The 24,218-nt window shown below is 31.5% G+C and overlaps 1 protein-coding gene across 1 annotated transcript in view; it reads left to right on the top strand.

Annotated features, from left to right (window-relative positions):
• The first annotated feature begins 769 nt into the window (after positions 1 to 769).
• Positions 770 to 24,218, top strand: part of LOC121129044 (1-phosphatidylinositol 4,5-bisphosphate phosphodiesterase classes I and II-like) — a 169,658-nt gene continuing 146,209 nt past the window's right edge. Inside the window, 1 exon segment of the mRNA XM_040724710.2 lies at positions 770 to 1,270. Coding sequence (XP_040580644.1) covers positions 1,139 to 1,270 — 132 coding nt within the window. The 5' untranslated portion in view covers positions 770 to 1,138.

Below are 24,218 nucleotides of genomic sequence, written 5' to 3'. Positions count from 1 at the left end.
TATAATATTATTAATAAATCTGTTAAGGGAATTTAACTTTAATTCCACAATTCGTCACTAGGAGCCTTTTTCATCTTTAAAAGAAAAATAGGGATTTTTGTTAGCGACAACATAACAATATAATTTCTTACTTGTTATTAAACTTAATTTTTGACACACAAAAGATGAGATGAGTGAGTGAGGTGCACGCGCCAAATTATAAGGAAGCAACAGTTTTCAGTGCGCTTGAGTGACGCATCATCATCATTCATAATATGCGTAAGACTGTATGTACATGGCGTCACGAGACTCTGCAACAACACTTGTAGTTTCTCAAGAATGGAAATTTTTTGGGCGAAAAAAATTAAGAAAAGAGTTAAAACGGTTTGGCGAATCGGCTTGTCCGGGCGGGCGGGTGGGGGACAAATATTATTTACCCAAGGTAAAAAAACGCGCACTCTCTTACTACAGACAAACTACTATTACTACTATTAATACATTGAATAACTTTTTAAAGTAAAGTAAAAAAAGATTTATGATAAAAAACTATAATGGGGTTCTTGAATGTTCCCTGTTTTATCAAGAACACACTCTTTTATATATATGTATATATTCATATTACCATAGACAGAAAAGGGAACGAATAATGTGATTTGGAAGCACCACCAGCAAGAAGAGCTCCTACATTAGAAGAAGAAGTAGAAAAAAGAAAAAAAGAGAGATACGGGCGTCGCGCACCCAAAGGAGGATCTCATTAGAGGGAGCGGAGATTTTGTATGTGTTTGCCTTCAGTTACTAATTACTTGTCAGATCGTGAGGAGAGTGTGCATATTCTTTTATTATTCTCGTGAATGTGTGTTATTGTTTTTAGTGAGTCCTCCTCAAATACCTTTATAAATGGGAGCTAATATTATAATAAATATTATTACATCCTCGTTTTCACGATTTTTATTAGTATTTCATCCTTAAAATGGAAGAAGCCATCAATAGGAATACAATTTAATAATATAGTTTGAAGTGTCTTCCTTTCAATCTAAGATATAAAATATTATAAATATTACATTGGTTACTCACAACCTTGAAGTAAGAAGCGGCGAATATACTATAGTACCTAGATACAAATCCTGGTGCTCTTCCTTGATTATCTTATTATTATTTGATGGGATCTAATAAGAAAAGGATGGGTACTGAAGGGATTCATCCATTGAATTCGGCGGCGGCCTTGGAGAGCGTGGTAGAACTTGATTCATGCCTCCTCTCCGGAGAAAAATTCCTCAAATGGACAGACCATGTAAGACTCACTCTTCTAATACTTGTTAGGAATTGAATATATTTTTTGTAGATTTTTAAGTAAGATAAAATAGTCTGCTTCTAAATATTTGAATGTCATTTTTTATATAATAATAAATAATTCGGCTAATTATATAATTTTGAGGATACAATTTGGCAGTGGCGTCATCATATATATATGTAATTTAACAATTTAATATAAGGAATAATATTATTTTCTTGATAATTTTGAGCCTGTCATTCCTATGAATTGACATTTTATACTCATTGCACGTAAATGTTTTATTACACTAAGAAGAATTGTTCTTTTGTGTAATCCGAACTCATCGAATTCAGATTCAAAATACATATATTATGGGTAAAGACATGAAAATTGTCTTAATCCTCGTGAGTGTAAATCAAAGATTTGATAGGCGACATATCTGCTGACCAAGAAAACTAAAGTGCTCCTGGTTCGCTAATACGTTTGAATATTCAAAATAGGGAGAGATAATTAACAAGAGCAGTAATACATTACAGGTTACCAAACTTTACTTTAAAAAAATATCCTTTCAGAGATTTGTACAAGTTTTTCACCTCTAATTATGAGTATCAGTCTCTGTGCATCGTTTTTGAAAGTGTGTGGGGGAGGGACTATAACTATACTTAAAGCAATTTCTTTTTTTTTGCTACGATTGATAATTCTAAATTCTCAAAAAGTGGAGAGGTCTTGCCTCCCCCCCCTCGCCTGTTGCGCGGTCCCTGTCTAAAGTTATAAACTGTATTCAATGCAGATTGTCCGAGTGACAAATTATACGCCTCATAGAGTTGAGTTTAATATTATTTAGCTTTGCTCGAAACTATCATTTCATTTGGATACTCAAGTTACTTGGTTATTATGACTTTACGTGTAATCTAAGTGTAGGTATTTGAACTTTATATTGTCCCCCGGAGTACTTATAATTATAATTGAGGTACTTGGAGGCACTCCAAGGGGGGGTACTTGAAATTTTGAAAGAATATTTTTTAGAAGCTGTACATCTTGCTTTTGCCCCCCCATTAAGGAATTTTGGTTTTTTACTAGAAAATATAATGTTTAAAATTTTGTATTAAAAAAAATTAATATTGGAAATTTAATTTAATTTTCTGGGAATAGTTATGGATTTTTAAATTTTTCTCGGAAAAATTTAATATTACTTTATTTTATATTAATCTTAGTTTTCGTTTATAAATAAGGATTTTTGAATTGTTTTTCCAAATTTTCTTAAATCTTTAAAAAAAAACTACTTTTGAAATATTTGATTTAAAAAAAAAAAGGAAATCTAAAACCAAGCCCCCGCCTCCAAAATATAATACTACAGACGCCCTTGTCACTGAAGCTCAAAATGCTTTGTGCTTCGTAAGGGAGTATTTGGGTTCAATTAATATTTTACTAGTGGTACATCATTCAAAAAAGGTTGAGAGTCCCTCATCTTAGGAATAATCAATTATTGCGTTATCCTCATCACAAGAACCGAAAATTATTCAACTAATTTTTCTTTGTAACTTGTATCAGCAAATTCTTCAAGTTAGAATTTCTACGTTTCAAAACGCCTTATTTATTTACTACATCAGTCATTTTTTTAATTACCCTCCTACTATTAATTGGTAAATATTATTTAATTTTGATCTATTCAAAGTACGCATTTATTATGTATTTACGAGTTACATAATTGTGGGCATTTGAACTTTATAACTTCCCTACTCTGAACTTATAATTAATTTTTATCCAATTAGTCAACAAATCTACGATTAATAGACCAACCATACATCTATTTAACTCACTTTTTAGATGTAACTTGTAGAATTAATTAGCTTATATCGGTAAGAAATTATAGACAATATATATATTCTTATGGTGCCTCAACACAAAAGGAAGTTTGAACAAAATCAAGTACCTGATAAATTCCCAATTTATTTTTTATTTGATCAATATCAAAATTATAGGCCTTATATTCAAATTCCCGGGATAAGTGAAGATAGTTATAAATGCCAATTATAATTAAAAGACTTCAATTGATCCACACCATAATATTTGGCTCTGATATGGCCTTTTTTGAATAAAATTATTTCTAAATTGTGAAAAAGCAAAGTGGCCGTACCTTCCCCACAGTTGCACGGCATACGGTGTACCACCCTGTCATAATGACCCCAAACTACAAATTCTAGGGATTGAGATAAGGGTTAGAAGAGGGCCAGATGTGAGCCAAATTGTTGCTGCAGAAGTTTTGGTTTTTCTGGGCTGTATAGGGCTATAATTGACCTTTTGATGTTGTAGGTAGTCCGGAGGGAGATGCCAACGGTCTCAGCAGCCTTCCCGGCACTGACAGCATTACCTTTTTTGTTGTTGCTCTTACACTTAAAGACATAAAAATAATAAAAAAAACTTGTTTATTTTGTTTCAGCTGTAGTTTGATTGCGTATTGCAACATCATAATAAAAATAACTAGTTCGAAATCTTAATTAAATTCTATTGCAAGTTTTAGGTCTCCATTCTGTATACTGCCAACATTTCCTGCAATTTAAAATGCCTAACTTAAAAAATGAGATCACTGATGGGCCTTAAAAAAGTTTTTTTTTTTAGACGTATCCAAGACACAACTGAGTGAGAGAAATATCATCAAAAAGATCATATTTTTGAAGGGAAATATTGTCTTTCGTTTAATTGGGGCCTTGTTTTTTACTGCCTCGTTGAGTTAGTCAAACTGACATAGATTTGATTAAATTAAAGAAAAAATATTTTTTTTTGTCTAATGCCTTTACTCGATCTCAAGCTCACTTGACTCAACGCTCAAAAACTCAAACTTGAATTTACTCAATATTTAATAACTCAAAATTGACTTAAATAAGTATTTATAACTCGAATCCATCACTATAAATAATCGTAATTAGCAGAACCTTCCGTTCTGCTGGTATATAAATATGTATTATTATATGTATGCCAGCCAGGTTTTTATTTGTATAAACATGTTGATAAAGTTACAATTTAGATAACGGCTTATTTTAATTTTCGAACAAATTAATCATTGATTCATTTTGATCAATTGAAATTAATTATAAATTATATTTTTAAACTGTGGGATTAATTAATTATTTAATATGCAACTGAATACTTATAAATATCAATTAGTAAATTCAAAAAATACACCAATAATTATAATGTATGGACTTGTGTTGGTTTTTGTCCTGAAAAAAAAGGCCCTTAAGAATGTATTTCATCGACCTTAGACGACTAATTCATTTAAGAAATTGGATTTTTCTTTTTTTAATAAATGCTTGTTTCAAAAAATCGATTTGGGTTTTTTTAATTAATAAAAATGAATTTCGATTATTGTTGGTTTTCTAAACAAAATATATTCTGATTCTTGTTACAATATAGAAAATATATTATCTTTCTTTTTTATTTCAAAAAAGTAATTTCAATTCAAGTGTTTTTTTTTTAAAGAAAATAAATTTTGACTCTTGTGTTCTTATTCATCTTTAAAAAAAAAGAGAAAGAATATTTACTTATCCTCTTGAAAGTTTGGAGTTCCTTAAAGTATAAATATCAAAAAGGAACATGGAGCCCCAACCCCGCCACTCAATCACTGATCATAAGTAGGTAACTTTTTGTAATTTGGTCTTGAGTTTTTTGAGACCTTTTAAAGAAATTCGGTTTAATCAGACCTCAAAGAATAATTTGATCTATATTGTTCGAATTCAAAATGCAGTCTCGATGGATTCTATTGATAAATTGATTATGACGTCATTTGTGTTTATCAGATATGAACATCGACCTACAATTTAACGTCATATGAAGTTAAATCATATTTGTACAACTCATGAATCTGGATAAGAGATAAAATCGGTGTATGGATTGAGACTGAGCTGGGAAGTGAAATCAGTCATTGGATCGAGGGTGGTCTGAAAAGTTTCCGACCTCAACGTGAAGATGGGAGTAGTTGTAAATAAAAATGAGTACCTTGCATTTAGATTTTGTTGACAGTTACTCACTAATGTTTCACAGCTTTTGGACTCTCAGTTGTTGTGTAACAGTCGTTTGAGTGAATTTATGGGATTATTTTTGTGAAAATGGAGAAAATCAAGTATGGCTATGTTGGCGTAGTTTAGGCACGGAGTAATTAAATTAATGAAACTTGGATACACCATTTTATGCTCAAAATACAGTCCAAACAGTGGACTGTAAGGAAATGAAGAGAACAAATTATTTTGCTGAGAAAAACACCGAGCACTATTTGAATGGGTTACTGAGATGGGAACATCGCTGGGAGAAGACTGTAGAATTACAAGGAGACTATGTTGAAAAATAAAAATTCAGACAAAATGCCTTGTTTATTTGTTAGGGCGGAAAGTTTTCAGATCACCATCGTATGTTGAATTCGATCTAGTTATAAATAATTCCTTCCTTATTCTAAATGAATAATTGTTCCTCTGTATGATGATTACAATTAGGGATAGTTGGTTAAATAGTACTAGGGATGCGTGGTATAGCCCAAAATTCTGCTGTAAATATAAATATTTGCGGCTAAATCTGTTTGAAGCTCCATTACTGGGACATTGGAGCCGTTTGGAGGCACTTCCATCAATTTTCAATTTTAAATCGATCATATTATTACTATTTCGGACGAAGCGTCTCTATTCCTTAATGACGTCATCAAATATTGACATGCTGATGATGTCAATATCATATATCGTGGTTTTTGTTCCACCGAAATATTTTGGTCCTGTAAAGTAGTTTTATTTGTCCCACAAAAAAACTAAAATTGATTTGTCTCATGAAATTAATTACTGTGGGATGTGACTAGGATTTTTCGCCCCAAACAAAACTACAGTACAGAGAGTAGACTGCAAAGATTATCGTCAAATGAAGAGGAAATCGCATCCGTGAGAAAAATGCTGAGCACTTTCTGGACTGGTTACAGATATGTTATCATACTATAGCATGGGCGGACTTACAAGGAGACCATGTTGAAAAATATCTTGTTAGGTCAGAAACTTTTCAGACTACCCTCGTATTAGTATTTTTATTTAATCAATAGTCATTCTTATATTTTCTTAATGCCTTTAGTCCACATCATAGTCATAGAGTCATAGGTAGGGAGAGGAAATATATCAGTATTGATGCATATATATTCATTTAAAACGAAAAAGAAAAGCCTTCAAATTGAATTTCAATCGACTTGTTATATACATTCACATTCACGCACTTATTTTTCTGTGATTGATTTACATAAATGTATAAAATATAGGGTTAGCATTACTTTATGCCTACCTAAGTGTGTAGGATATCATCAATATGTAACCAGCTACTACTTACTAAAAGTAGTGTTGTATCCCCATCTTTTCGAATCGAGTTGTTCAACACAATGTAAAATGAATGTGGTAATCCTTACAATTGAATAACTTTTGAGAGGGCAGCAGCTGAGCTCTCCTGACGTTTCATTAAGTTAGCTGCAAACGGCTATGGGAAGAAATAAATTAGTAGAGTTTTCAAAAATATGACCTGTTTCAATGGTAAGAAAAATAAACCTAAATTTAACGTGATAATCCTGACAGTTTGAAGAATGTTTGGAAGGGGAGGATCTTAGCTGTCATGACGTTTCAATAGATTAGCAGCAAACAGCTAATAGAGGAAGGAAATAAATGCAACTCTCACACATTTAATCATTAAAATTTATTTTTGACGCCTTCAAAGTAATCTCCATTGGATGCAATGCACATATGCCAACGTTTTCCAGCCTTCCAAACATTTTTATGCGCAGTTTTTGGCATGCCTTTAGTTCCTTCCACGAATTTTGTTTGTTAGATTCAACAGACTCAAAAGGGGTTCCAAGGTGTGGCAATTTAAGTTTGGGGAACAAAAAAAAATGTCACACGGAGCTAAATCAGGTGAGTATCGATGATATTTATTGTGTCCTTGGCTTTGAACTCGCTCACAATTGTAGATCTGTGTGATGGTGCATTATCGTTGTGTAAAATCCACGAGTTGTTCTTCCAAAGTTCTGGCCCATTTTGACGGATTTTCTTACGCAAAGGCCTCAGTACGCCCAAATAGTACTCTTATTGACTGTTTGTCCCTTTTGGAACGAATTCATGATGTAACGGACCTCAGATAGCACAGAAAAAAATGTCATGTCTTTGACGATCTTACGGCCCTCCTTGAATGCTTAGTACCACTCATATGTACGGGGGTTTCATAAAACTGATTTACCAAAAAACTTTTTCCAACATTTTCAACGCGTCTGCACATGAAATTTCGTTTGAAACACAAAATTTGAGGCAAACTCTTTGTTCAATAATTTTGTTGATTATAAAAATTGTGGAGCACTAGTGAGGTAGACTGGCTTATCCAGGTGTTGCAAGCAAACTGGTTTATAGATTGCGCTCAAACTTGGCATCCTAATGATTTTTTTTTTAAATCCCTTCAGAGCGGGTAATTTAAATTAATAATTCCAGGTATTTTTTTTGACTGAATGTAAATGTCCCTTCTCAAGAATTAAATAATAATAATAATAATAGCTTTGGAAAATAAAATTACCGAATGGCACATTAAAATTTTAACACTTTGAATATTAAACTTCAACAATATATCATTTATTATTTAACAATAGAATTTCAACAAAATTAATACTATAAATAGATGTGTGTCCCGGCTATCTTAATCATTCATGTAGCTGGTTTTAGGGGGTAAAAGGCCGGACATCTGTAGTCCTCGACATGCACCCAAAAGGTGTAGTTGCTGGAGATGGCATCAAGGCTGTTGGGGGGGGGGGCGAAAGCGTCCAAAAATGAGTTCAAAAGACTCACTTAAAACTAATTCAAAAGAGTCTAGCAACGGAGGAGATGAGTTTCTTTCATGACTGTTGTCAAAAATGGCCGTTAAAGTCTCTGGATTTTCTTGTGCAAAATCCCTAGATCTCTTACACGGGCCCTCATGGACATGAGGAGATGGCCTGGGCTATTTTCTTTAACTTTTCCGAGTCCAGTTTGGCCTTTTTGACAGAGCCCTTCTTCCTCCACCGTTTTTGGACTTGCTGACGGTGTAGATTGTGGTTCTGGAGACCCCCACTGCCTGGAGTGCAGGAATGAAAATTCGTTCATCACGTTCAAGTATCCTCTTCTCGACTTGTACGTATCTAGAGAACTCAGATTTGTTTTGTTTTATAACTAATTGTTTATGGTTTAATATATCGAAATATGAATTTATTTCAATCACCCAACTTTTATTAATTATTGAACAAGTAAATGTTCAGATTTCAATGGGCCACCCGCTCAAAAAAGGCTCGTCTTAGGTCATATTTTTGACAACTATAAAAATAAACACAATTCCGACTAAATCAAGGAAGAATAGAGGCAGGAATGACTTCGATGCCGATTCTTAATTATACTCTGAGTCCAAAAAGACCTTACTACACACTTATAATTCCCCGACAAATTATCAATGTTAACCTCCCTCATTCATGGGCATACACACTCGTAATAACACTTTGTACTTGTATGTTTTCTCGAATAATGAATCCTGAATGTGTGAGAGCTAATTGTAATTCATTGTTGTTTATCTTTGTCTGTTAGACTTGTCTTTAAAAAAATGATAATTTAAATTAGACTGAATGTTGTTGTATGCTAACTAATCAGTTTTATGAACGTGGATGTGTTAAAACAATTCGAATTAGCTCTTCTTAAGATATGAAGAATTACTATTAAATAATAATTGTTCATAGTTAGGACTAACAACTGCCAGATGATTCAAGGCAGTTTTTCTGTTTCTCTTTAGAGAAGGAAAGGTGCTGAGATACAATCAAAGTAATTTAAAAATATGGATTAAAATGACATTTTGTCAAAAATGGTTAAATTTTTTTTTAAAAAGGAGCTTAAAAAAATCCCAGTTACGGCTTCGTCATTAAGGATCGACTAGATTCAAATCTCGATGTATGAAGTAGCTACCACTGCATCCTCACTGCCGATTAATTAATTTCTAATAATTTTTAATCATTTTATTCTTTCAATGTTGTTTTAATAGTTTTTATTGATGAAAAATAACATCATTAATAGGCTGGAAATACACTTGGCAAAAAAATATTTTTTGATATACTTATCGTTGAGGTTGATTATGAAAAAGTTAGTAGATAGGAGGAGAAGCATACAATTAATTGAATGAGTGTCTTATCTGGGGGAGAGGCTGCAGAATATTTGATCCGCGCTGACCAGCTCAACTTCAACTGCCACAACATCTGCCGTGTTTGCCAGCGCCTGGATAGAGGGTCTGGCGTCAAGGATAGTCCTCAAAGTTTTAGGCAATTAAAGAGAAGCCGAAAGCTGCCAAACACACAACCTGGCCATGTACATGGGCGAACTTGCTAATAAAATTACCTAGACTGGTTTATTGTCTCAAAGGTGGTCAAAGCTCCTAGGGGAAAGTCAAAGAGTTTTTAGAAGGAACCGTACTTGATTCAAAAGCATCAACTATGGAGTATTATTTTCTACAAAGACATTTAGAAGTATTTTTTAAATGAGTTCAAACAATTTTTAATAATCTTCTCCGATTAAATTTTTTTTTAATATCCATGAAAAATTAAACTAAGTCGAAATTGTAATTATTTTACAGAGATTAAAGTCCTTTGTGCAAGCTAATAAGACGATGTCCGAGATGTCATGGGCGGCGGTAATCAGATTGTAATCTCCGACCTTTTTGTTTCTATCTTGGTCCGGAAATGAGTTTGAAAGATAACAAATACAGCTTATGGTTAAGGTGTGCAACTTTAGGATTAAAACTCTCTACACATCTCAAAAATATAGTTAAATATATGGGGTAAAGCTTATCACTAACGGTAAAATTTGTGAAATTAGTGTCTTGGTTGAGGAAAAGTCATAAAATCAATAGGCTAAATTGGTATTGATTAGAACAATGGTACCAACCGTGGCTCCAGGGAGTACAAGAGCTCTACAGTACATCGTCTAGGGTTCCAGATCCTCACTAAATGTATTTGAATAAAAGGTTGATTAAAAAAATCCAAGACCCACCACATATTCTGGCAAAAAACAAAAAAACTCTATTGAGTCGAGTAAAACCGAGTCGATAATTGTTCGAGTCAACACAACACGAACTAAAAGTTAAGAAAAGGGGAATTTTTGTGATGCAGGTGTATTATTACTACTAATGCTAGGGTACATATCTTCACACAGAGAAAATAGAAGGAAAGGGAGACTCATCAAACTTTAAATTATTGATTATCTTTTTATTATTTGTTTCTTTAGAATTCCTCTTCAAGTGATACCAATTGTATTAGTGCTTATTACAATAAAAAAGAACAGTTGAGTATTGGATCTTAACCAAGGGAGGTTGGAGAAATAAAAACGTTCGTTCCTTAGAATCACTTTATATTATATATAGAATAAAAATGGTCTTTTATTCTACAAAATAAAAGGTCCGCCCATTTCTGAAGTAAAAGGTTTAAAGACTTTTGGTATGTTACAAAAAGTAAGAATGGGGTGGTCCTTAATATGGGACTTAAAATCGGTCCCGTCCTTTCCTTGTTATGGGCCCTTTAAAAATTTCCAAACTTTAAAGTGCCCTCTACAAGGCTACTAATGTAATCATAGCTGAAGATAATATGATCTGTCAGTATGCTAAAAAAAAGGAAACCGAAAATAAACGTGGGCACCCTGACCATTTGGAGAATTTTCGGAAGAAGAGCAGGATGGCTGTCAAAACGCTATTATACTATATTTTAATTCATATATATATTTATTTTATAATGCATTTTTAAATCAATTTACATCAAAGATAGGCGAGAATTCTTCTTTTAGAGAATGATGTTAACACACACACACACGAACAATTATTAAATAATTAATAATGACCAAAAAAGAAGAAACCACTGACTCATCAACCCTTTTTTCTTTTCTAACCGGTAAACATAGTTTTTCTTTACACACATCCCTCTATACTGATAGTTTAATGGACAACGCGCTTGGGATAAACTATTCTCTTGAACTCTATGGGTGTAGGTTCGATAATCGGTTGTTCTTAGAAGTAAAACTTTATGAATATGAACTGCTAAGACACTTCTTAGCTCAAATGGAATATAATACTATAATATGTACTTGTACATAATCAGTGCAACACCATCTGACCTATTTTTTTAAAACTTGATACTACAATAATAAAGGAAAATAAAACAGCACATTTGGATGTATCAATTTCAAATGGACGCTCCCTCATTCATTATCATATTAAATTCATCTATGAATTTTATAGTACATGATCTCTGTTTACTATTTAAAATTAGACCAGTAGTAAAACTTGAAGTATTTACCGTGGATATTTCCATTTCTCCACATTGTTATATGTTTTTGTTTCTTAATGTTATTTGATTGTTTATACCCCTTCCAAAATGGCTGACATCTGCAACAATATTGACGTCCATGAGAACGTTCAATATGTAAGTATTACATAATCAAAACTTAATGCATGGACTTGGAAGTTTTCATTAGAATACAAGTGCGACTTAAACTGTGTTATACCGATTGGAGACCCAGTACTTGCTGTAACATTTAATTACGATGTTATCTCTCTTATTTTTACTGTTTTTTAAAATATATTTTTAAGTCTACAAATGTCGGATCAACAATAAGATAAAAAAAAACACAACTTGATTACGATTCTCCTCTGCGATGGTGTGAGTGCCAAGAAGGCTGCAGAGAACATTGGGATCTCAATTTGGACTGCCTAAAAGATTAAAAAGTCAACTATATCCCCATCTATAGCCAAGACGAAGCAAAAGTTCTGCAGTAACAATATGGCTGACTACTGGTCTGTCTCCATTTGCCTCCTTGGTTTTGGAGCTTGAAGCGTCATGGAAAAGAATTTATGGAACAATTTTCCTCCAAAATTGGTTTAGCTACGAGCTGCCGTCATGTCAGCGTGGTACGTCTTTGACAAGGCCTTCATCTTCAAGAGCGACCAATCTGTTTGCTAGCGTGTCGAGGCAGTTATTGCTTGTAAAGGGAGGGGTATCCGCTGGATTATATATTTATACATATTTTTTGGGCTTGGTTTTCGTAATTATTTTGAAAAAAAATCAAAATATTTTTGAAAAATACATTTTCTAAAAAAAAAAAATTATGAAAAAAAATGAAAATTTAAATTTTTCGGAAAAAATTCTAAAATCCACTGCTTTTTTTTAGAAAAATAATCAAGTGTTAATTTCAGAAAATTTAATTTCTGGAAAAAATTTGGAAAATTCAATTTCAAATATTATAAAGTCAAATTTTTCATTTTTTAGTAAAAAACAATAGTTCCTTAATTGGGGGGGAGATACAGCCCTTCCAGCCCATCCCCTGTGGATGGAAAATATAACTAAATATAGTATTTAAACATATCACAAATTAGTTTGGACTGTCTTTTCTTGATTCCATAAAAGTCAAGCTCTTCTTAATTTAGTCACGCCACTACAAAGTTTTGTGTCCCCACTCACTCTGTAGTATTTGTTTCTTAATTCAATTTGATTGTTTATACCCTTTCCAAAATGGCCGGGTTTTCTAAAAAGTTTTTTTCAGTTTTCCTTATCTACAATATACATCATCATTCTCCTCTGATTCTTTTTAAAGAGTTTCTTATCTCTGAAGTGTTTATTTGTTTTATTCTATTATGTATATATAAAAAAAGTGTTGTTGAAGCATATTATCTGTATTGATAGTGACATGTCTGACTTTGACACTATATATGTATATATATTCCTCGTGGTCAAATGAAAGGGCTCACTCTATACTCTTTAAAAAAATATAAAAAAATACAGAATTTATAAGATTTTTTTTTTTAAATTAATTAATTTGATATATAAATAGTTAAGAGATTGTAAATCATGATATTTTATTGATTAGATCAGCTTCAAGGAGTTATTGAGAGGAAAGCAATTTAAATAAATCCTACTTTGTAATAATTTAAGTATGAATAATTATAATATGGAGCCCAGTGACATCCTTATAAAACAACCCATTACTTAGTAAAAAATACTTGATTATATTACTTGGTAAACTCTTTGGCGGGAGTAGAATTCACACGTTTCTTGGGCGATAAGCCAGGAGACGTTTTAGTCAAGGTTGATCTATTAATACAATACACTGCAGTACACGTTATCATTATGAAAAATATATTGTAATTAATGAGTATTGCCGAATTATCATAAATGATTAAATTAAGCTCACAAAGTAATATATAAATTGCATTCAAGACCTTTAAAATAGACCTGATGGTAGTTGACAATTTTAAGACAATCTGAAAAGAGAAGGATAAAAACATTATCTTCTTTTACTTATGGTCCAATCTTTCCCTCGAGTCTTTTACTAACAACAAGAATAAGAAATACTTTCATGTTAAAAAATGCTTCGGATTTACAATCCTGTAAATTGCAGTACAGTCAAATCCGGATAAGATATTTTTTTTTAACTCTATAGTTATTTTTTATATTAATATAACAAAATTTTTACTACCGCTCGTAATAAATGAATTATATAACTAAGTAAAATGATTATATATTATTTTTTTATTGCATTATAATGAAAATATTATGTTTTTTCTATCTCATATATCTTATTTGGCTTAAAGACCATCTATATTCTCAAGAAAAGTTCCAATGACTGAAAGTCCTAAAGAGAGAAAGAGCCGGTGTTAAGATTGGACTTGACCATACCGAATAAAGTAGGACCAACAAAGCCAGGACTGCAGAGTAGGAGTTGATGACTTTTTCGGTGGAGTTGAAGTCTGGAGAAAGTTTGTGCCGACTCTGGCTAAAAAAATTATTATAATTTATATAAATAAAACTTATTAAAAATCTTAGGGTTACATTGAGTTTTCGTAAGATATTTTTGTAAATGGTTAGAAATTATAAGTATTAAGGTCGTCTATTAATTTATGAAACTACACTAATTTAAGAGCTTTTTACTTCACAAATTTCAAACGGGCTCTAGTGTCGTTCCTCGGTTACAAGTGTAAAAATTATTTTCAGAAACTTATGAATAAACTAGAAATAGATATAAGTCCTATAACTTTTAATACATTTAATAATAGGCTGTTCATCTTTTGAAATATCTTATGTTCCAAAATATTTTCTTCATACCTAGCACAATTATTTAGACCATACAACTAATAGCTATCTATAGCTATCAATTGAATCTATATTTTTAGTCTCTAGACTCATTAGTAATCATCTAAGAAATAATATATATTTCTGAGTTGGTGTCAGAGTAAGTGACATTCAAAATACTGGAGTTGGACTCCGGACAGCCCTGGAAAAAACACTAGTGATCGTCAGGCAAAAAACATTTGTACTCGAAATCATTTGTCCAGTCATAGTTTACGAAAATATGTAGCATTGGTCCCGGTGCCCTGTCACATGACCTATAAGTGATGCTTCGTTCTGAATGTGCCTTTCACACATATATAATTACAAGTACCACATTATTAATGATTATGTGATAAAGTTGTCATGTGGGTAGCTTTGGTTCTTTTTGTCCAACAAAATTGTATTTTAGGCGCAAAAGGAGAAGCTAACTTGTCAGCTTAATATCTTTTGTATGTCTTCTATTCCTTAATTATACTCGAAAATAAATAAAATAGTGGGGGAAAATATATTTTTCATGTCTAAATTAAAAGTCTATTATCTAAATACGTTATTAAATAAATAATACATTTCTACTTGTGATGGAACGATTAATTGGAATTGGATGCTTTTCAGGAATAGGAATGGGTATCGGGGAAAAAAGGGTATATTTTCGATTCTCTCATTCATGTAAATTTATAATATTGTCTTATAATTTTATGCAAATGAGTTATTGTACAAAAATTCTCGCAATGTGAGGAGAAACAAGTTGAACTAAAACAAACGTGTTCTAAACGGCAATTCTAATTTTATTGCAATAAGTTTTGTAAATGTAATGGAATCTCATAAATGCTAAACGTGTATGATTATTAGTGACGAATATCGTGTGTATAATGGGCATGATAAAAAAAACACCCTAAAATCAACAAGATTACCCTTCCAATTTGAAGAATGTTATGGAGGAGAGAAAGAATAACACTCATGACGTTTCATTATATCATTTACAATCAGCTGTGACAAGGAAGGAAGAAGAGAAGGAAATAAACAAGGAAGTTTTCAAGAATCACCACGATGTTGATCTTCAATTCTACTCTGAGTCCAACTAGGACTTACAATTATAAATCCACAACAAATCCTCAGGGTTACACTCCGTCTTTTATAGGCAACCCCCAATGTTTAATCAGCTTTTGGATATAATTCAATTAGTAGAAAAATAAGTTCACTAATCAAGAATTAAATAATAATGACAATTCCTAAGGAATCTTCAGATGATCAATTCCAAAAAAAAAAAAAAAAAAATTAACAGGATTCACAGCACTTATGATTATTCTATTGTACTGGCTTACCCAATAGACTCGCTGGTAGTGCTGTAACATCGGTCGATCTGCAAGTGAGCAAGTGTACTTATTACACTACAACCAGTGACTGTCATAGGAAGAGTTGCCATTTTTGTAAAGAAAAAAAATAGTGCATGGAGAAGGCGGGAGAGAGACATCATATGGTACACCTGAATTAAGACCTTTGTTAATATCAGCTGCCTGATATTATTTTGGAAAGTCGAAATGAATTAGTGCTATAAAAAGGAGAACCTTCTACATATAGAAAGGCATAATATTCAATTTATATAAAAGTCCATAAATATTTATTTTATTATGGGTTTTTAAAACAAAAATACAATCACAAAATGCAATTGCCACCAAAGATAGACAATAATGCTAACTTTAGAGTCTGCAGTTAAAACAATGACGACCTATGCAATAATGAACAAAAAAGAAGAAGAAACTCATGCAACAACCGTTTTTCCTTTTCTAATTTATAACAATAGTCTTTTTTCTTACAAATATGTCAATTCTAGTTATCGGTAAGTAAAAATATGATAAAATGTAGAATAGGTTAAAATTCGTTAGTAATATTATTAATAATCCGAAATTATTACAAGAATTGGTACCGAGATTGGCATTGGGAATTTTTAATAAAATCGGTACAGGGATCGGCATCGAATTTTTTTTTTAGGAAAATCGTACCATCACTAACTTCTACATATAGATAATAAGCATTTAATAGGTACTGTTCCTTGCCTCTTTCATGCATAGACTATGTATGTTATTCACGACATAGTAAATATCCTTGAGAATTGATTGATTTAAAAAAGTATTTTTATATATCTCCTCACATATTATATTTAAGTCAATTCCAGTGATTTTGCAATTTTGTCTTCCTTTCTACATGTTTGTATTTAAAAATAAATATATTGATTCTCAATTTATTTCTTTTGTGATATTGAATGTCTTAGAAGTTACTTGCGTTATTCTTCTTTTCTGAAGGATCTTATATATAAATATATGTTAGACTGGTTCGTGCAGAGGCTTTTTTTGATATGTTGGGGACTTAGTCCAAAAAAGTTTATTTCGATAAAAAAAAATATATAGCCATATTGATCAATGTTTTGAGGTTGAGAAAATTTTAAAATGAGTAGAAAAAGAGCATTTAATCTAAAAATAGTTGATATAATTTAAAATAGTGCAATCTATAATGATCACGCTGGAGTACCCGATATTTTTCGTTGTTATATGGCGTCGATGAATAGACAAACTATGCTTTAATATTATAGATATGTACTTCCCCTTTTCTTTTCCTAATTTACCTAACGTGCTGAGCCGTAGCTAGACACGCTCGTTGCTACATTGTTATTACTTGGATCATTTTTTGACGGCGTCAACTAATTCTTTATGTCATCACTCTATGTATTTCATCTCTATGGCCCGTTGTTACCTACCTAACAAAACATTGTTGGCAACAATAGGATTTTGGGAGAGAAAATGAATTACTGCAATGAAGAGCAGAACCTTCTACTTTTAAAATAGCATTAGCGTAGGTTAAATATCATAATTATATTTATTTTATTATGCATTTTCAAAAGAATTTATACCGACGTTAGACGAGAATGCTTCCTTTACAGGAAGAAGTTAACACGTCCAGATTTTATGAACAATAAAAAAGAAAGAGCACATGCAACTTTCCTTTTCTACTTTATAACCATAGTCTTTTTCCTTACAAATAAGTCAACTCTAGTTATTGGTAAGGAAAAATACTATGGTTATAAATTAGGAAATGAAAAACGATTGACGCGTGTGTTCTTTCTTATTTTTTCTTCATTATTTAATAGCTCATGGTTGTGATTAAACATCTCCCTCTAAAAGAAGAATTCCCACCTATCTTTGATATAAATTAATTTAAAAATGCAATATAAAATAAAGGTATATGAATTGAAATATAATTATAATATTTTTCCTGTATTAATGCTATTTTAAATGTAGAAGCCTCTTCTCCTTATAGAAGTAATTCATTTTATCCTTTCCAAAATCATACAACATGCAGCTGAAAATGTCAAAAATACAGAATTGTTAAAAAAAAAAAAAAAAAAAAAAAAAAATTATTTTGGGAAAAAATTTCTAAAATTAAATTTCAAACATAATATTTTTTGGAAAAAAATTTAGATATTAAATTTTTCGGGAAAAAATCTCAAAATCCATAGCTTTTCTGGATGATTAATTTTTTGGAAAAAAATTAGAAAAATGTAATAAAATTTTAAATATTACATTTTCTAGTAAGAATCAAAAATTTCATAACTGGGGGGCTACAGCCCTTCCAGCCCTCCCCTTGAGGGCACCCCTGTATATATATATATATGATATATTGTGCTGTCTGTATAAATGAAGGAAAAAAATAAATTTGGATTTAATCATTTTCTTGATTTTTGTTTGATATTGCTTTTATGTTAGCGCACTGCTTTCTTTCTTTTTTTTGGACGATGTCCTCCCAACATTTCAAAAAATCAGTCTTATAGTTTTATATTTATTTTATTTTAACTTACATCAAAACCAAATCTTTAGAAAACATTATTTATTTATGTATTTCTTAAGCGCTCATCAAAGAACTATTTTTTCCATTATTATATTTTGAATCTTTTTATATTTATGAAAAAGCTATTTATAGTCTTTTCTTTTTTGCTTTTGATGATTTAAAATTTTTGAGGGGAATTAAAGTTTTATTCTTTTTTTTTTTTTTTAGTAGTGTATATTTTCATATTTTGTTGAGTAATTGTTTCGTCATTAACAACAACAGGAGATTCTTGTGATCATACTCTACAACTAATTATGATATAGAACATATATTTACATTTCTCACAAAGTCATCTTCATTCTAATATATATTTTGTGAGTGTGGTTTGAAACGTTTCCGACCTAACAAAGTTGCAAGACATTTTTTATTTGTCAACATCATTTAACTCTACTCACTTCTCCCAGGGATGCTCCCATCTCTGTAATCCGTCCAAATAATATTCGGGGTTTACTCTACAAAATAATTGTTCATGGAGATGATAGCCTCTTCATTTGACGACAAAAAATCTTTGCAGTCCATTGTTTCGACTGTATTTTACTTTTGGGCATCTAATGGTACATCCAAGTTTCATTTGAGGCAATTAATCAGCCCCAAACTTGGATTTATTGCACCTAAACTGCGCCAACATTTTGTCCATTTAAAAAAAACCCCACCTTTTACATAACAATTGCACGTCCAAAATGCCTGAAACTTATGTGAGTAACTGCCAACAAACGCTAGATGGACGTGTCTAGCTTCTATTTAGGAGTGCTGCCATCTTCAGGTTGAGGTTGGAAGCTTTTTTTAAATATTTAATATATTATGCAAATATAATGTTTTGTCAAAGGTAACAACTGGTTTTTTTACAATGATATTTTAAAATAAAAAACTTTGATTTATTCTAAGATATTAATTATTTACCTTTGAAACACATGTTAGTTTTTTAAACGTTGCTTTGATTAGTCGAACTAAAATTATATCTTGTTAAGCTGTGTACTCTAAATTAAATAATAGTCCCAAACTTGGTTAACAACAGACCATATCATTTTAGAACTTAGAAAAGGTTCAGTAATGCCATATATATTTGAATATATAGTTTATTTATTAACATATATTTAATCTATTTTCTCTGTACAAGTAAAAAAGTCACCTGAATCCAATTGGTAAAGCTTTATAAAAGCCGCTGGCGAGGCATAAGGCGCTTATTTTGAGGTACAAGTGGCCTGCATTCGTATTTATTTATATTAATTCCAACAATCTCCCAACTCCATACATAATTAACCCAACAGTCATATTATATTTTGTATTATTTATCCACTGGAATGGCACGAGAAAGGTTTAGTTCAGGGATATCCAACCCATGACCCACGGGCTGCATTGCTGCCCTCTTAATGTTTAAATACGCTCCAATTCTCACTTCAAATAGCAAAATTGTAACAGTATAATCAAAAGGAGTAGAACGAGCTTAATATTTACAAACATTGAAAAATATTTCCCAAATACAGAATTTTTTAGTAAATTATCGCTCTGGGGGGAAACAATTTAGTGAAAAATCAAAGTAAGAAGGTTATTTGATCAAATTATTTAGTGGAGCAAAAAACTGTCATTCTTAACCTTCTCAAAGAATCCCATAAATTTGAATATAAAGCCATAAGTCAATGAAATATTGGATCAGTTAAAAAATAGATTAGAATGTCTTATTTCAAAGTTTTTAGTGAAGATTGTTTTTGAGTTGACGCACTAAATATACATATAAATGAACTATTCATTTAGACCTACGTAGTTGTTGCTTTTTAAAGTATTTTTTCATTATTAAAGTACCACATTAACTGAGAGAGACACAAGTTTTAAATGAGTCACAGGAGATAAGATTTTAAATAATGGTATATCTTTTTTTTTTATCTATCCATTCCTTCATATCGAAGGTATAAGAAAATAAATATAAATATTAAAACTTTCAATTAAATCTATATATTTATTTGTGTATGTAACTTTGGAGGGGATAAGCATATTCAAAATATATATTGTATAGCTATCGATTTAAAGTTTTATAGATATATTTTTGTTTTTTATATAATGAAATATCGAATCGATATTATCAAGCTCAAAAATACGATTACAATTTATAAAATGTTTTTTTCCTCCCCCATTCTACATATTATTAGAGTTGTATAAAATATGACCTGTTGGTTGCTTCAAAAAAGAAATGGAAAATCAACATGGACAATTTGAGGAATATTTAGGAGAATGTAGCTGTCAAAGGAAGGATAATTTATAAATTAAACCATATTCCCACTTTGTATCTAGCAAGGGCATTGACAGGAACTACTATGATCCTCAATTATACTCTGAGACACACAAAAACTTAACCCTCACAACTCCTGAGCAAATCTTCAGAGTTACTCTCCGTATTTTATGAGCTCACGTACTAGTTATTAGTTTACAATATACTACTGCCTTAAAGAGAATAATAATCATGATAGAAGCTTTGGAAAAAAATAACATTTTCTAATAGCCAACCAGATATAGCCGCTTCACCTTTCCTTGAGCGCTATACCGTGTGGTCCATTTAAATTTGGATACTTACTATTTCAATAATTAATGAAGGTTGAGAGATTGTAATGTGTTTAGATTTCGTTATATTAAATCATCAACAATTAGTTACAAAATAAAATAAACCTGAGCTCTCCAGCTTAGATACAAGTCGAAAAAATGACATTTCAACATGATCAACGAAATTTCATGTGCGCACTCCAAGCTGTAGGGCGTCTACAGGGCACCGTCTACGCAGTCAGCAAGTCCGATACGTTTGGAAAAGAAGAAGGTCTCATTCAAAAAGGCCAAGGTGGACATGGAGGAGTTAAAGAAAATACCTCAAGCCAATCTCCCTAGGTCCATGAGAGCCCATGCAAGAGATCTTGGGATTTCACACCCGACTGTCTAGAGAGCTATCAAAAAAGTGGGTGGCAAAAGTTGCAGGTACGAGTTTATCTTGAGACATCCATAGTACCTACTTGTGTTCTTCAGTATACAGGAAGTATACATACATGTTGATACTATATACTACTTATTTAAAAAATACTATACTAAATTGGTACTTGCATTGACATTATGACATAAAAACATTCACCCATCCATGGCTTAAACAATGATGATCCCCAAATACATTTTTCCTCCATCAAAAAAGTAATCAAATTTCAGCATCCCCCTTCCCAAACCAAAATTGTATTTAATTTTAATTGACCTGAATGACATTTTTGTTTTTTTATTTTATGTTGAGGTAGTAACGAAAAGTATCAAACCACATTGACCAATTTTGGTGCATGACCCGATACGAAAATATTGCTATATGTATTTAGTGATGAAAATACGGTACATTTTGTGGTTCACCCGTTGCTTTGGAGTTGACAAACTAAAGAGTCTATTTTCTTTTCTTATGCTATTACCATTATTATTTAATTCCTGATGAATAAACTTCCTTTTCTTCTAAACTCAATTTTATAAAAAACCTGATGGAATATTCGTGGTTGCCAATAAAAGAGGGAAAGGATTGGTGCAGATTATAATTGCAAGTCCTTGTTGGACTCAGAGTAAAATTTAGGATAGACAACGGAGTAATTCTTGCCTATGTCCTTGTTTCTTTCCTTCTCTCCTTCCTCCCTTGTCACAGCTGCCTGTGTTCTGATGTACGTTATTCCAAGGACCCCTAGAGTAGAATTGAGTCACCTGGGGACTGTAGTCCTTTTACTTCACGTCTCATAATTGTGACGTAATAAAATGAATAAATTTTGTCTCCAGTCCTACGCTCTTGTGGCCATTGATTATACATATAATAATGGTTTGGTTGCATAGGAACAAACATAAAATCATTGCCTGTTCCTACATGAATATAAAAGTTCAATACAAACACTTCTATCTCTCTCTCTCTTAATAGAGTAGTAGAACGATCACATCATGAGAGGAGATGAATTTTTACATACCTAATACATAGTGGAAAAACGACTTTCTGACTCTTTTTATATATCTAAAATGATTGATTTTAAATCAATTAGTTACACGGGATGAGGTGATCCATTTTCCTTTTTATAATGCCTGATAGAAGTCGATATTCTAAAGTTTTCTTTTAAATACAGTCTGTCGCTATCATGTTTTTGCCTTTGAAAATAAATATTGGCAAAAAATTGTTTGAAGGAATATTTTATAGAATTAAACTCTCTGCAATTAAGCGCTTGAGTTTGATAGTGCGATTTATAAGGAATCCTTAATTGCTTCCATTTCTAGTATATAAAAAACGCTTTTCATTAAATAGTTTGATTGCCTGAATATAAAATATTTGTAATCAAATTACACACGAAAATATTGTCATGCAATAAAATTACTCACAATCATATTAATTACAAAGAAATTGCTACACGAGAATATTACCCATAACAATTTTGTCTCACAATGATAATTTACACCACGATTTTAACACGCAACGAGATTACTTCAACGATTTTGTCTGCATCCTTTTTAGCACAATCATTTTTCAATTAACCAATTGCCAATACAGTATGAAGAAGCGGAAAAGAGATTATAATAAACAGGGAATCTCCAGAAGTTTAGTTCAACTCATATTAAAAAAGAAGATTAAAGTTGGGAAGTACTTTATTTAAAATTTTATAAAAAGAATATGACTTTAAATGAGGTTTAGTAACGAGGTAAAGTACTCCCTGTCTCATCAAATCATATCAAATTTTTCTGTTATTATTATTTTTATTTATTCTTGAGGAGAGAATATTCAAGTATTGAGTGAGTAGCTCCGTGTGATTGTGGTCATGAAAAACGGAAGCTAATATCAAGGATTTGTTGGGGGTGCTATCTTCTATATTATTAAAGGAAAATTTGTATGTTCGTCCGGCAATGCCGGGTACTAGCGGTAGTTCCATATAAAAGAGGAGGAAAAAATTAAACAACATTAAATAACGGCGGATATGCCGGTTCCGTAACCGGTATATCGTTGCTTCTAGAGCTTATTCCACCATGCAAGAGGAATTTTTTTTATTGAAAAAACACAAAATCCAAAAAAGATGATAGGTAGATTTTCTATCACATCAAGGTTTAGAGATCTGGAATTTCATGATATCACCTCAGATTTTCCAGAAAATTGTGCTTCCATGGTAAAAACTAAAATGCTAAAAATGCCCGTCTAATGAGTGTCACAAGAATGCTAAATGTTTTTGGCTTTTGGATGGTAAATTCTATATTGTCCCAACCAAATAAAAAAATCGATCTGGGACCGAGTCTAACGTTATTTGAGATCCTTTAAAATATTTTTTCGAAGGATCGTTTCCTATTTGTTTTATGGGGTAGGTTTATTATTATGTTTATTTGACTCTATTTAAAGTTAAGTACACAAATTTTTCAAAAAAAAAAAAAAAAAAAAAAAAATTGGGATGACTTTCTTTTTTCAAATGCTACATTTTTATTTTTCATTTTTATCAAATTAAAAGAAATTGACAAGATCATTTCAATTTTTGAAACAATTCATTCTGCAAGCCCCTTTTCAGAATTTGACCTTTATTGATCACGTTTCCTTTTATAAAAGATTTCTTTCTCTATTGTTGTTGATTATCAAACATTCAGAAATGTCATTTCATTTCTTGACAAATTTATTAAAAGTGGGACGACATCAAGAACCATTGTATTAGTGTCATAATATTTTCAAATCTGTCATCAAGATGAACACTTTCCTTAAGACATTAGCTCTTTATTTTTTCATTGACTTGCATGGATAATATTGTGGGGTCAACGACAAGCAGCCGTGATATGAAGGAAATAAACACAAATCCCATGTCGAGCAAGGAAATAATAAACTGAAATTACTCTGATGTTGATCCTCAATTTTACTCCGAGTCCTACAAAGACTTACACCTATAAATCCCGATTAGACCTCATTGTTGTTCTCCG

Source organism: Lepeophtheirus salmonis, chromosome 14, assembly GCF_016086655.4.
Source record: "Lepeophtheirus salmonis chromosome 14, UVic_Lsal_1.4, whole genome shotgun sequence".
NCBI lineage: Eukaryota > Metazoa > Arthropoda > Copepoda > Siphonostomatoida > Caligidae > Lepeophtheirus > Lepeophtheirus salmonis.
The sequence above is the reverse complement of the archived record's forward strand: the minus strand, read 5'-3'. Positions and strand labels throughout refer to the sequence as shown.